At 48.2% G+C, this 15,521-nt stretch overlaps 2 protein-coding genes across 2 annotated transcripts; one reads left to right on the forward strand and one right to left on the reverse strand.

The window, feature by feature from the left end:
* Window positions 1-499: 499 nt before the first annotated feature.
* On the reverse strand, window positions 500-2,155 carry LOC125508809 (thioredoxin-like protein YLS8). The gene is made up of 2 exons (XM_048673604.1): window positions 1,830-2,155; window positions 500-1,038 (listed from the first exon to the last, which is right to left on the reverse strand). Exons 1-2 carry the CDS (start codon window positions 1,947-1,949, stop codon window positions 730-732), a joined length of 429 nt encoding a protein of 142 aa, XP_048529561.1. The 5' UTR covers window positions 1,950-2,155; the 3' UTR covers window positions 500-729.
* A 2,409-nt stretch (window positions 2,156-4,564) lies between these two features.
* LOC125532702 (ataxin-2 homolog) lies at window positions 4,565-6,805 on the forward strand. The gene is made up of 2 exons (XM_048696658.1): window positions 4,565-4,792; window positions 5,665-6,805. Exons 1-2 carry the CDS (start codon window positions 4,631-4,633, stop codon window positions 6,568-6,570), a joined length of 1,068 nt encoding a protein of 355 aa, XP_048552615.1. The 5' UTR covers window positions 4,565-4,630; the 3' UTR covers window positions 6,571-6,805.
* Window positions 6,806-15,521: the final 8,716 nt, after the last annotated feature.

Raw genomic sequence — 15,521 nt, forward strand, 5'->3', positions numbered from 1 at the left:
AAATGTTAACTGCCTAGTGTTAGTATGTGGCAACTTCTAAAGTTATGAAATCATGGCAACTACATTAGATCAGACCATACATGGCAACTGCAGTTGAGCAACCATGACAACTGCAGTTGTCCGACATGGCAACCGTAGTTCAGCGACATGGCAACTGCAGATAACCGAACATGGACGAGGGTCTGGACCATGGCAACTACGGGCGCGCGGTGGGCGTCACGCGTCGCGTGCGGGACCAGAAAGGTACGAGGCCTGACATACGGGCATGTGAACGTTATCAACTTCGCCCACACGCACGCATGTGAGAGGGTTCAGGAGGGAAAAAAAGATGTATATGGACATTAGTTGTTTTGCCCACACATAGGTGTGTGGGCTGGTTGCTGTCCATGCCACACGAGACGTGTGGCACAACTATCCGATACACCACACGTGTGGCAATCATCGGAACCCAAAAAGAAAGGAAGAATCAAAACACAAAATAGGATTCAGCAACACAAAATAAAGGAGTACTAGTTTTATTGGTCATACCCATGCCAACATATTCTGTGTCGAGCATTTCGAACAATCATCAAGGATTTTACAGATGCTTATGAGATGCCAAGATACAACACTGGATAAGCTGGCATACTTCACAGTTCGCATCAATGGTCACCGGCCTAACCGGTGATCAGACATTTTACCAGACAGAATACGCTAGAAATAGCACATGAGCAGCCAGACACAAGTGGCTTAGTAACGGTACTTGGTGGAGTAATCCTTTGGAGCAATCACCAGACCACGGCCCTTCCGGGCTCCCCTGTACACAGTCTCCACAATGTCGACGAACTCTTGCTTGTCTTTCATGGCCCAGTTGATCTTGTTGTTGTTTCCTGTCCCAAGATCAATCATGATGTGCTTGTTCCGGAAGAAGAACATCACCGTGGACGGGTCATACAACTCGTACATGGTGTTGAAATCAGGAACCTCGGTGATGTCAACAAGGTAGATCACTGCAAAGTTCTTTATGGTCTCAGCCACACCTGATAGCACTTCATCCATCTGGACATGAACAAGCAGCGAGTCAGAATGGATTCAATAAGGTGGATTAGCAGAAACTGCAATCAATAACAGACAATGGTTATTTTATTTTTTGCATGAAACATCAAAACAAGTTGCTCATGGACCTCCACAGCTCAACTTTGTCAGGGTTGTGCTGTCAGGTTACTCAGGTATAGGACAGGTCATAGTGCTTTTGTTTTCAGTTTTGTTTAGAAAACTTGTGCACCACATCCCATGCACTTCTGCTCTTGCTGTAGAGACTAAAGAGGCTATGAGCTGCAGGCCCATTCACTAGCATGGACACTCGGACAGTACCTAGGGAACCACAGTTCTTATATTCTAATCCCTAAACCTTGTCTAAACTATCAGTATCCGTAAACCCAACCGTTCAAATTTCATGAATCCATGACCCCGACAACCAAATCCAATATCGACTCCAAACAATTGATCCAGCGTAAGTCCAGACACAACGTCCATGTGTTTTTTGAGGCTTTGACGAGGAAAATGCTGATGGCACGTTCACTAGGATGGACAGTTGGAGAGTGCCTAGGAAGCCACAGTTCTTGTAAGTATCAGCAAGAGACTCGGATCTTGGGTGATTCTGATCCCTAAACCCTACCTAATCTATCAGTATCCGTAAACCCAATCAGCGAAATTTCACGAATCCATGACCCCTACAAGGCTACGACCAAATCCAATATCGACTCGACTCTAAACAATTCACCCGGCGTAAGTCCAGACGCAATCGATTACTGAAAGGTAGGGTTCGTCAGGGGATCGATGGCCCGTACCTGCATGCATGTCTCGTCCCAATCGTGGCCGAAGCGGATGATGACCAGCCTCTCCTCCTCGGCGAGGATGGCTTGGTCCACCGCCCATCCCGAGTGCAGGTGTGGCAGCAGGTAGGACATGTCCTCCTCGCGCTCGTCGCCGACGGCCCCCGCTGATCCGCGAGAAGATTTGGGGATTTCGAACCCTCAGAACGGGTAGCGAGCAGGCAGCAGAGGTGGAATGTGCGTGGAACGCAACACGGTGAGATTCGATCGAACTTTCTGGGAGACGGAAAGAGGGGGAGAGTTTCGACCTAACAGCCTAGAACACCATGGAAACTTCCGGAAACTGCGATTTGGGTATGCCGCGCCCGCGGTCCCATGGCCCAATTTAGGACTCGTGTTAGGAGGCCTGACTAGACCGCGGGAAGTAATAGGCTTTTGATATGTCGGCCCACTTAAGCTGAGCAGCTTTTATGTTATTGTAATTGTTATATACTACTTCCTCAGTCCCAAAATAAATGACCCGACTTTGTACTAAAGCTGAGTCACTTTTTTTTGGAACGGAGGGAGTATAAGCGTATTTTTTCTGTAAAAGGCCAAAGGCCATAAATTAATTAGCACAAACCCTTAAAAAATATCACAATCCTTACATAAATTAAAAAATACATCCAAATCTTCTTGGTTGCCCAAGTCTTCTTCTTCCTGAGGCTCCTTTGGACCTTCGTCTCAATCGAGCAAACATGTTTAAACATAGGAGCTTATAAAAAGCAACAACCGAAAAGTCGTCGATGTAGATCAAAAGATGTTGTCAACCTTGATGTGCGTAGCAAATCGTCGCCCCAAAGAACAAAACGGTAGAGAGGGCTTGTAGAATGCCCCAGTTCCGGCCAAATGGAGTCGGAGAACACACGCTCTCCGATTAGGCCAGACTGGCAAACCTTCGTGGTTCGGAACTGAAGCCAAGGGACCAAGATGTACAACCACATTGTTCACTCCGCAAGACAATTTGATCAAAACAAATGTACTAAAAAAATCCAGACCCGAAGAAGCAGATTTGAAGACACTATGTCTCCCGATGATACGAGTAAGCATCATCGAAACAAGGGCGAGGCTTGGAGACTATATTGCACGACCCGGAGAGGGGGAAATGACGGGCCCGATTGGTAGACGGGTCATGCCCGCATACCCACACCGACGTAGCCGACAGAGGAGATGGTGGCGAAGGAGAAACCCTAGCTTTAATTGTTACATACAAGTAGATGTTGGAAATGTGAGCAATTTACCGTATGATTTTATTAACAGAAACAGTAAATAAAATATGATTATTATAGTAGAGATGAAACAAGTCGTGCAATCTAGCAGAGTGAAGGCAAATAGCATTTGTACCGGTGTCTCAAAGAGGTGGGGTTTCGGCTCATTCCCCGCAACCCGCGGCACGCCGTGACGAGGCGTGGCAAAGCGGGCGGCGGAGGAGCACGCGTGAATGTCCCTCTTGTTCTCATGCTCATATATGTGGGAAACAACCTTCTTTATAAGGAGGTCCAACTCCTACCAAACTAGCAATGCACGAATGAGATGAGTGGGCCTTTAGAATTAATTAGGAATTCTGAAACTGATTGTTGGGCTGATCCAAAATAGATTAAAATTCCAGCAATAGATACGCGGTGGCTAAGCTTAAACTTTTTTAAAAAAATAGTAGCATACTAGTGTAAACCCTGTGCTTTGCTGCGGGTATCATTAAAGGGTTTTAGTAAATTTATTTTAAAATATGCATGTACAAGTTCACATTTTTTTAAGTATGGACTTGCGAAGTTCAAGTGCAAACTAAAATGTCAATTTTTTGTACATCAATTTTTTTGCCACAATTAAGGCAATTTTAATGGCCGCACTTTTGCGGAGTTATAAACTGATGACATATTAATCTAACAGTTATTATACTTCTTTACATTCTTTCTAATACTATCTTCATTTGTATAACTCTGTTTCAAGTCACACTTTGTAATGTTGTATGAACTTTATTTAGAAAATTACGAGCATTCACAATACCAAATCAATACCATTAGAATGAACATTTAATAATAATAAAATCGCTTCATATATATTTATTATTTTGATAGTTTGTACTACTATTTTTTTATAAACTTGGTCAAACCTCATTACGTTTGACTTAGGTCACAGCTAATACGTGTAGTAAATAAAAATGAAGGGAGTACATATTTTCATGAAGAGACATTTTTCACCAAGGGACGGACCTCTTTTCATTACGGGACGTGTATTTCTATGAAGAGACATCTTTTGACTATCCATAACAGACATCTTTTTCACTAATGTGCGAGTATTTTCACAAATAGACATATTTTCACTTGGGGACATGTATTTTGGAGGTGCCTTTTAAGCAAATATCATGAGTACTGTTCTTTTTAAGGTGACATGTCTTAACATGAACCGTCGCATTAGGAGTCAGTTTTACAATAAATAGATATACTAGTATGCTACTATTTTTCCCCCCTCTAATAGAAGTCAGTTTTACATGTTGTTTCTAATAAATAGACATACTAAAAGATAGTTTCTCTAGATCTCCCCCCACCCCCCACCCCTCTAATTAGAAACGGCATCATGTGGGAGACAGCAGCAAAAATATCTTTTAGCCAAACACACATAATGTGTGATGTGAACCAACGCTAGGAATCATTATATCCCCTCTCCTCCCTCTCATCTTCAAAGTCATATAGCTCCCACTAATTAACCACATTGTCTGTGTTCACGCTCTCACTGCTTCACATCCTGAAAAACAACCACTCCGCATCCGCTTTGAGTCCATGAAATACTCCGATCCCGCAATGCCGATCTATGCGGCCATCAAGGTGGAAGAGGAAGACCAGGAGGGGGTTGCCATTGCCAACTTTGGTACGGCAGGCCAGGTGCGCGGCGGCCAACAGGACTGCATGGCCATCTTCAGGAACCCCGCTCCTCCCCCACAGGTTAGCAGTGCGATATTGTTTTATTTAAAATTTAAAATATAGTGCTATATCTTTTTCAACATGTTGCTGCACAGCGACATGGATTTGCATCTCGATTGTATTCCTCTTAACATGGTATAACTCCTAAGTTTTAAATTTGATTCGTTTCCTCCTCGCGTGAGCAGTTAGTTTTCATGTGTGTTTACGACATCTCGTATATGGTATGAAAACTATGGATTAGCTTCACATCACAGTGCTAGTTAGTACGGTATTCGTGCCTCTTCCGTAGCTAGAAGGTACAACTGTAAGGATGTCGAGAGGATTCTTTTTGCTTACATTTTATTTGTTTTTTCGCTTATTTTTCAGACTTGTGCATAGGTAATGTTTGGACCTTGATCGTTGCTTTATCTTTGAAAACCTGTTTCGAAACGATCCTTTGTTTCAGTTTGGGAGATTTTTTTTTGCGAATGCAGTTTGGGATTTTATCCATTATTGAAAGTATGGTTTTTAATTGCTTATTTATCTAGATGTGTTTTAGCAAAACTGTAATTTACACCCACAATGAATGTCATCGCATCAGATTTTAGTCACAAATGTTGATGCCAAATACATCGGGTAAGCTGTAGAGGAACTGTATAACCATATATCACATCTCTGGCTGGGACAGAAGTGAAATCAACTAAATGGGTGGAGAAACTCAACCTATCATGTTTTCCAGATTCAATTAATCCATAAACTCGTACTACTAATGAATCATCTGCATCAGTTTGTATGTTTCATTATCTGTGAGTAGTTAATTTAGAGAAAAATGTCTCTGCAATCTGCTCTGCAATTTGTTCTGTCAAGATCTCTATTATTGTTCGCCTCAGATATTTTGTTTCCTCTTCATTCAGGTGCAGCCGCCGCGGCCACCTCCACCTGCACCTGCACAATGCCAGTGGAACAAGAGGCTGGCTACCGGACCGCCTCCAGGCTTCCCCGGCGTGTGCCAGCCGCCACAGAAGAGACACCAGTCTGGGCCGCAGCCACCGCACAGGCAGCACCAGGTGCAGCCACAACAGAGACAGTATCAGGCGCCGGCGCAGCAAGCACAGAGGCAGTATCAGGCGCCGCCGGCGCAGGCGCAGCAGGCGCAGAGGCAGTATCAGGCGCGGCCACCGCAGACGCAGCAGTACCAGGCGGCGGCGCCGCAGGCACAGCCACCGCAGAAGCAATACCCGCCACCACAGCCTAGGCGGCAGCAGGCGGCGCAAGGGCAGTCACTGCAACAGCAATACCAGGCGCAGCCGCGGCAGATGCAGTACCCGCCGGCGCCGACGCAAGCGCAATCACCGCAGATGCAATACCAGCAGCCGGAGCCTGCGCAAGCGCAAGCCCCGCAGATGCAGTACCAGCCGGCACCGACCCAAGCGCAACCACCGGGGATGCAGTACCAGCCGGCGCCGTCGCCGAGCGCGCGGCAGCACGCTCCCACACCTGCCGCTCAACACGCCCCGTCCAGCAGCAGGCCCCGACTTCAGCCGAGGGCGGCGGCCAAGCCGGCGTCCGCGTTCAAGAAGCCCTCCGTGGTGTGCGGCGTGTGCGACGTGCGGTGCATGACGGCGGTTCACCTCAAGCAGCACGAGAAGGGGAGGAAGCATCGGAACAAGGTGGGCTGCGCCGCCGGGGAGATGAACGTGTGGTGCGACGTCTGCTCCGTGACCCTGTTAACCAAGCTCAACGTCAAGGAGCACTACTCCGGCAAGCCGCATCTCCAGCGGGCCTCACGCTCCAGTGCCAAGGGCAACCGAGCAACCTGACATTGTCCATGCCACATTCCCACATGACAGTTTCACCAGGTTTTTTATTTTAATATTTTTCCTTCATGACTTGACGATACTATTATCCAGACTCCAGTGGTATCTGCAACTTTGAAATTGTGTCTTTTTAATACCAGTATATGTATAATAACTGTAATGCAGCACCCTAGTGACACGCTGACAACTAAATTTGCTACGTACTACTTGAATTCTGTAATGGATTTTATATATTGTGTGTGCGACTCTGTTTTATTCAGGTTTTTTTTCCACGTTATAATTTCACTGAGCTGATTAGGACTTTAATTTAGCAACCTGAAATTATGAATGGTTTGATGTGGCAGCTCTCTAATGCCAAACCTAGTCCACGGTGTAGTCGCAACCTCTTGCGTATTCACCACCGCCTTCACCATCATTGTCGTGAATGTCGTCACACACCGGATCATCGCTGATTGGAGGTCTCATACTCCTCCAATCTCCGATGCACGCGTGCGATCGGTCGATCTTATACATACCGGAGAGATGGTTGCTCGAGAATCTACCATTGAATTCCTATGTCATTACTCCTTTATAGCCGCGCCGGTGGCCACTCCAGCCCCCGCGGCCACCCACTGCCTCTCACCGGCCGCCTCCCCGGCCCTCGATGGACATCTCCCCTCCCCCTGGCGGCCAGCACCCGGTGCCGCGCTGGCTTGCCTCAAGACCCTCCTCCACTGGATCTAGCTCCGTGGCATCCTCCTACCGCGACGCCCTCCTTGCCTCCCCAGCCCCCTTTGCCGGCGACCTCCAGGCCAGCCCTCCGCCTCGCCGGCCCGGACCGCGGTCGAAGGTTCACCGCGTCGCCCCGCTGTTGGAGGAGCCATGGCAGGCGGCCCGGGACCACCGCCGAAAGCGTCCGCGGCAGCCTCGCCCCCGTCCGTGCCGCCCCCACTCCCTGGTCGGTGGCTGGTGCCCCCGCTGCCTCTTCCCTGGCCATCCGCTCGTGGAATGTCGCAAGGACATCCGTTGCCGGCGGTGCGGGTTCTTCGGTCACAAGGCACGGGCTTGCACCGTGCCCCGTGCCTCCCTCCCCCCGGCCAAGCGACCGCGCGCCGCGCCACCCTTCCCGGTGCCCAGCTTCAACGGTTCCGGCCTCGCCGTGTCCTCCGGGCAGGCCTCACCGTCCCCATCGCCGGTCCCCTCCCCGCGCCCCTCGTCGACGTCCTCGGGCGCGGCTCCGCCTTCGCGGCCGTCTTCCTTGCCCTTGCTCGCGGCGCCGTCCCCGCGACCCTTGTCATCTGTAGGATCGAAAGTATGTCTAGAGGGGGGGGGGTGATTAGACTACTTGACCAAATAAAAATCTAGCATTTTCCTAATTTTAGTTCTTGGCAGATTTTAGCAACTTTGGACAAGTCAAGCAATCTTAACACAATTCAAGCAAGCATGCAAAGAGTATATGAGCAGCGGAAAGTAAAGCATGCAACTTGCAAGAATGTAAAGGGAAGGGTTTGGAGGATTCAAACGCAATTGGAGACACGGATGTTTTTGTCGTGGTTCCGATAGGTGGTGCTATCGTACATCCATGTTGATGGAGACTTCAACCCACAAAGGGTAATGGTTGCGCGAGTCCACGGAGGGCTCCACCCACAAAGGGTCCACGAAGAAGCAACCTTGTCTATCCCACCATGGCCATCACCCACGAAGGACTTGCCTCACTAGCGGTAGATCTTCACGAAGTAGGCGATCTCCTTGCCCTTACAAACTCCTTGGCTCAACTCCACAATCTTGTCGGAGGCTCCCAAGTGACACCTAGCCAATCTAGGAGACACCACTCTCCAAGAAGTAACTGTTGGAAATATGCCCTAGAGGCAATAATAAAATGGTTATTATTGTATTTCCTTGTTCATGATAATTGTCTATTGTTCATGCTATAATTGTATTAACCGGAAACCGTAATACATGTGTGAATACATAGACCACAACATGTCCCTAGTAAGCCTCTAGTTGACTAGCTCGTTGATCAATAGATGGTCATGGTTTCCTGACCATGGACATTGGATGTCATTGATAACGGGATCACATCATTAGGAGAATGATGTGATGGACAAGACCCAATTCTAAGCCTAGCACAAGATCGTATAGTTCGTCTGCTAAAGCTTTTCTAATGTCAAGTATTTTTTTCCTTAGACCATGAGATTGTGCAACTCTTGGATACCGTAAGAATGCTTTGGGTGTACCAAACGTCACAACGTAACTGGGTGGCTATAAAGGTGCACTACGGGTATCTCCGAAAGTGTCTGTTGGGTTGGCATGAATCAAGACTGGGATTTATCACTCCGTATAAACGGAGAGGTATCTCTGGGCCCACTCGGTAGGACATCATCATGATGTGCATAATGTGACCAAGGAGTTGATCACGGGATGATGTGTTACAGAACGAGTAAAGAGACTTGCCGGTAACGAGATTGAACAAGGTATCGGGATACCAACGATCGAATCTCGGGCAAGTACTATACCGGTAGACAAAGGGAATTGTATACGGGATTGACTGAATCCTTGACATCGTGGTTCATCCGATGAGATCATCGTGGAACATGTGGGAGCCAACATGGGTATCCAGATCCCGCTGTTGGTTATTGACCAGAGAGATGTCTCGGTCATGTCTGCATGATTCCCGAGCCCGTAGGGTGTACACACTTAAGGTTCGATGACGCTAGGGTTATAGAGAAAGTATGTACATGGTTACCGAATGTTGTTCGGAGTCCCGGATGAGATCCCGGACATCACGAGGAGTTCCGGAATGGTCCGGAGGTGAAGATTGATATATTGGACGAAGGGTTTTGGAGTTCGGAAGTGTTCCGGAGGTACTATGTGATGACCAGCATGGCCGAAAGGTGTTTCGGGAGCCCCGGCAAGTGTTGGGGGGCTTCATGGGCCAACGGAAGGGGGCAAACCAGCGCACTAAGGGGATGTGCGCCCCCTCACCTATTCCCATGTGACCAGGGGGTTTGGGGCGCCCCATCTAGGGTTCCCACCTCCTGGCTTGGGGGCCAAGTCACCCAAGGGGGAGATCCCATATGCCCTGGCCGCCCCCCCTAGGGGAAAACCCTAGGGCGCCTCCCCTTGCCCTTGCCCCTACATACAGTGGAGGATTTGGGGCTGCACAACACACGAGTCTCTCTCCCCCTCTTGGCGCAGCCCTACCCCTCTCCCTCCTCGTCTCTTGCAGTGCTTGGCGAAGCCCTACTGGCGTGCCACGGTCCTCCACCATCACCACGTCGTCGTGCTGCTGTTGGACGGAGTCTTCCCCAACCTCTCCCTCTCTCCTTGCTGGATCAAGGCGCGGGAGACGTCACTGGGCTGTACGTGTGTTGAACGCGGAGGCGCCGTTGTTCGGCGCTTAGATCGGAATCGACCGCGATCTGAATCGCTGCGTGTACGACTCCACCAACCGCGTTCTTGTAACGCTTCCGCTTAGCGATCTACAAGGGTATGTAGATGCACTCCCCTTCCCCTCGTTGCTAGATTACTCCATAGATTGATCTTGGTGATGCGTAGAAAATTTTAAATTTCTGCTACGATCCCCAACAGTGGCATCATGAGCTAGGTCTATGCGTAGTTTCTATGCACGAGTAGAACACAAGTTGTTGTGGGTGTCAATTTTGTCAATTTACTTGCCGTTACTAGTCTTATCTTGATTCGACGGCATCGTGGGATGAAGCGGCCCGGACCGACCTTACACGTACTCTTACGTGAGACAGGTTCCACCAACTGACATGCACTAGTTGTATAAGGTGGCTAGCGGGTGTCTGTCTCTCCCACTTTAGTCGGATCGGATTCGATGAAAAGGGTCCTTATGAAGGGTAAATAGAAATTGGCATATCACGTTGTGGTTTTGGCGTAGGTAAGAAACGTTCTTGCTAGAAACCCATAGCAGCCACGTAAAACATGCAACAACAATTAGAGGACGTCTAACTTGTTTTTGCAGGGTATGCTATGTGATGTGATATGGCCAAAAGGATGTGATGAATGACATATGTGATGTATGAGATTGATCATGTTCTTGTAATAGGAATCACGACTTGCATGTCGATGAGTATGACAACCGGCAGGAGCCATAGGAGTTGTCTTAATTTATTTATGACCTGCGTGTCAATGCAAACGCCATGTAATTACTTTACTTTATTGCTAACCGTTAGCCATAGTAGTAGAAGTAATAGTTGGCGAGGCAACTTCATGAAGACACGATGATGGAGATCATGATCATGGAGATCATGGTGTCATGCCGGTGATGATGGTGTTCATGCTGCGCCTCGAAGATGGAGATCAAAGGCGCAAGATGATATTGGCCATATCATGTCACTTTATGATTTGCATGAGTTAGTTGCGGGATGATGTATTACGGAACGAGTAAGGAGACTTGCCGGTAACGGGATTGAACTAGGTATTGAGATACCGACGATCGAATCTCGGGGAAGTAACATAGCGATGACAAAGGGAACACCGTATGTTGTTATGCGGTCTAACCGATAAAGATCTTCGTAGAATATGTGGGAGCCAATATGAGCATCCAGGTTCCGTTATTGGTTATTGACCGAAGACATGTCTCGGCCATGTCTACATAGTTCTCAAACCCGTAGGGTCCGCACGCTTAAAGTTCGGTGACGATCTTAATTAGGGTTTTTGTGTTTTGATGTACCGAAGGTTGTTCGGAGTCTCGGATGTGATCACGGACATTACGAGGAGTCTCGAAATGGTCGAGACATAAATATTGATATATTGGAAGCCTATATTTGGATATCGGAATCATTCCGTGTGAAATCGGGATTTTACCGGAGTACCGGGGGGTTGCCGGAACCCCCCGGGGGTTAATGGGCCTACATGGGCCCTAAGGGAGAAGAGGAGGGCCGGCCAGGGCAGGCCGCGCGCCCCTCCCCCTAGTCCGAATAGGACAAGGAAGGGGGGGGCGCCCCCTTTCCTCTTTCCCCCTTCCCCTTTCCTTCTCCAACTAGGCAAGAGGGGGGAGTCCTACTCCCGGTGGGAGTAGGATTCCTCCAGGCGCACCCCTAGGGGCCGGCCGCACCTCCCCCCTCCCTCCTTTATATACGGGGGCAGGGGGGCACCCCATGACACACAAGTTGATTTTCGTGATCGTTCCTTAGCCGTGTGCGGTGCCCCCTCCACCATATTCCACCTCGGTCATATCGTAGCGGTGCTTAGGCGAAGCCCTGCGTCGGTAGCAACATCATCACCGTCACCATGCCGTCGTGTTGACAGAACTCTCTCGTGAAGCTCTGCTGGATCAGAGTTCGCGGGACGTCATCGAGCTAAATGTGTGCTGAACTCGGAGGTGCCGTGCGTTCGGTACTTGGATCGGTTGGATCGTGAAGACGTACGACTACATCAACTGCGTTGTGCTAATGCTTCTGCTTTCGGTCTACGAGGGTATGTGGACAACACTCTCCCCTCTTGTCGCTATGCATCACCATGATCTTGCGTCTGCGTAGGAAATTTTTTGAAATTACTACGTTACCCAACAGTGGCATCCGAGCCAGGTTTTATGCGTTGATGTTATATGCACGAGTAGAACACAAGTGAGTTGTGGGCGATATAAGTCGTACTGCTTACCAGCATGTCATACTTTGGTTCGGTGGTATTGTTGGATGAAGCGGCCCGGACCGACATTACGCGTACGCTTACGCGAGACTGGTTCTACCGACGTGCTTTGCACACAGGTGGCTGGAGGGTGTCAGTTTCTCCAACTTTAGTTCAATCGAGTGTGGATACGCCCGGTACTTGCGAAGGTTAAAACAACACCAACTTGACAAACTATCGCTGTGGTTTTGATGCGTAGGTAAGAACGGTTCTTGCTAAGCCCGTAGCAGCCACGTAAAACTTGCAACAACAAAGTGTTGGAAATATGCCCTAGAGGCAATAATAAAAGCTTTATTATTATATTTCCTTGTTCATGATAATTGTCTTTATTCATGCTATAATTGTGTTATCCGGAAATCGTAATACATGTGTGAATGAAAGACACCAACATGTCCCTAGTAAGCCTCTAGTTGACTAGCTCGTTGATCAACAGATAGTCATGGTTTCCTGACTATGGACATTGGATGTCATTGATAACGAGATCACATCATTAGGAGAATGATGTGATGGACAAGACCCAATCCTAAACATAGCACAAGATCGTATAGTTCGTTTGCTAGAGTTTTCCAATGTCAAAGTATCTTTTCCTTAGACCATGAGATCGTGTAACTCCCGGATACCGTAGGAGTGCTTTGGGTATGCCAAACGTCACAACGTAACTGGGTGACTATAAAGGTAGACTACGGGTATCTCCGAAAGTGTCTGTTGGGTGACATGGATCAAGACTGGGATTTGTCACTCCGTATGACGGAGAGGTATCACTGGGCCCACTCGGTAATGCATCATCATAATGAGCTCAAAGTGACCAAGTGTATGGTCACGGGATCATGCATTACGGTACGAGTAAAGTGACTTGCCGGTAACGAGATTGAACGAGGTATTGGGATACCGACGATCGAATCTCGGGCAAGTAACATATCGATAGACAAAGGGAATTGCGTACGGGGTTGATTGAATCCTCGACATCGTGGTTCATCCGATGAGATCATCGTGGAGCATGTGGGAGCCAACATGGGTATCCAGATCCCGCTGTTGGTTATTGACCGGAGAGTCGTCTCGGTCATGTCTGCTTGTCTCCCGAACCCGTAGGGTCTACACACTTAAGGTTCGATGACGCTAGGGTTGTGAAGATATGTATATGCAGTAACCCGAATGTTGTTCGGAGTCCCGGATGAGATCCCGGACGTCACGAGGAGTTCCGGAATGGTTCGGAGGTAAAGAATTATATATAGGAAGTGCTGTTTCGGGCATCGGGACAAGTTTCGGGGTTATCGGTATTGTACCGGGACCACCGGAGGGGTCCTGTGGGCCCACCGGGTGGGGCCACCTGTCCCGGTGGGCCACATGGGCTGTAGGGGTGCGCCTTGGCCTACATGGGCCAAGGGCACCAGCCCTACTAGGCCCATGCGCCTAGGGTTTCCACCATGGAAGAGTCCATGTGGTGGAAGGCACCCCTAGGTGCCTTGGGGGGAGGGAAACCTCCCCTTGGCCGCCGCCCCCCCTAGTAGATCTCATCTACTAGGGCCGGCGCCCCCCCTTGGCACCCCTATATATAGTGGGGGGGAGAGGAGGGATTTCACACCAGCCCCTGGCGCCTCCCTCTCTCCCCGTTGCGTCTCTCCCTCGTAGTCTTGGCGAAGCCCTGCTTCTGTGACGCCCTGCATCCACCACCACGCCGTCGTGCTGCTGGATCTTCATCAACCTCTCCTCCCCCCTTGCTGGATCAAGAAGGAGGAGACGTCTCCCGTCCCGTACGTGTGTTGAACGCGGAGGTGCCGTCCGTTCGGCGCTGGTCATCGGTGATTTGGATCACGTCGAGTACGACTACATCATCACCGTTCTTTTGAACGCTTCCGTGCGCAATCTACAAAGGTATGTAGATGCATTAGATGACTCGTTGCTAGATGAACTCCTAGATGATCTTGGTGAAACGAGTAGAAATTTTTTTGTTTTCTGCAACGTTCCCCAACACAAAGTAGAGGACGTCTAACTTGTTTTTGCAGGGCATGTTGTGATGTGATATGGTCAAGACATGATGCTATTTTTTATTGTATGAGATGATCATGTTTTGTAACCGAGTTATCGGCAACTGGCAGGAGCCATATGGTTGTCGCTTTATTGTATGCAATGCAATCGCGCTGTAATGCTTTACTTTATCACTAAGCGGTAGCGATAGTTGTGGAAGCATAAGATTGGCGAGACGACAACGATGCTACGATGGAGATCAAGGTGTCGCGCCGGTGACGATGGTGATCATGATGGTACTTCGGAGATGGAGATCACAAGTACAAGATGATGATGGCCATATCATATCACTTATATTGATCGCATGTGATGTTTATCTTTTATGCATCTTATTTTGATTAGTTCGGCGGTAGCATTATAAGATGATCTCTCACTAAATTTCAAGGTAAAGTGTTCTCCCTGAGGATGCACCGTTGCCAAAGTTCGTCCTGCCGAGACACCACGTGATGATCGGGTGTGATAAGCTCTACGTTCACATAAAACGGGTGCAAGCCAGTTTTGCACACACAGAAATACTCGGGTTAAACTTGGCGAGCCTAGCATATGCAGATATGGCCTCGGAACACTGAGACCGAAAGGTCGAGCGTGAATCATATAGTAGATATGATCAACATAATGATGTTCACCATTGAAAACTACTCCATTTCACGTGATGATCGGTTATGGTTTAGTTGATTTGGATCACATGATCACTTGGAAGATTAGAGGGATGTTTTTCTAAGTGGGAGTTCTTAAGTAATATGATTAATTGAACTTTAATTTATTATGAACTTAGTCCTGGTAGTATTAGCATATCTATGTTGTAGATCAATAGCTCGCGTTTAGCTCCCCTGTTTTATTTTTGATATGTTCCTAGAGAAAACTAAGTTGAAAGATGTTAGTAGCAATGATGCGGATTGGATCCGTGATCTGAGGTTTATCCTCATTGCTGCATAGAAGAATTATGTCCTTAATGCACCGCTAGGTGACAGACCTATTGCAGGAGCAGATGCAGACGTCATGAACGTTTGGCTAGCTCAATATGATGACTACTTGATAGTTTAGTGTACCATGCTTAACAGCTTAGAATCGGGACTTCAAAGACGTTTTGAACGTCATGGATCATATGGATGTTCCAGGAATGGAAGTTAATATTTCAAGCAAATACCCGAGTTGAGAGATATGAAGTCTCCAAAAAGTTCTATAGCTAAAAGATGGAGGAGAATAGCTCAAGCAGTGAGCATGTGTTCAGATTGTCTGGGTACTACAATCGCTTGAATCAAGTGGGAGTTAATCTTCCAGATAAAATAGTGATT

This window comes from Triticum urartu, chromosome 1, assembly GCF_003073215.2.
Source record: "Triticum urartu cultivar G1812 chromosome 1, Tu2.1, whole genome shotgun sequence".
Taxonomy (NCBI): Eukaryota; Viridiplantae; Streptophyta; class Magnoliopsida; order Poales; family Poaceae; genus Triticum; species Triticum urartu.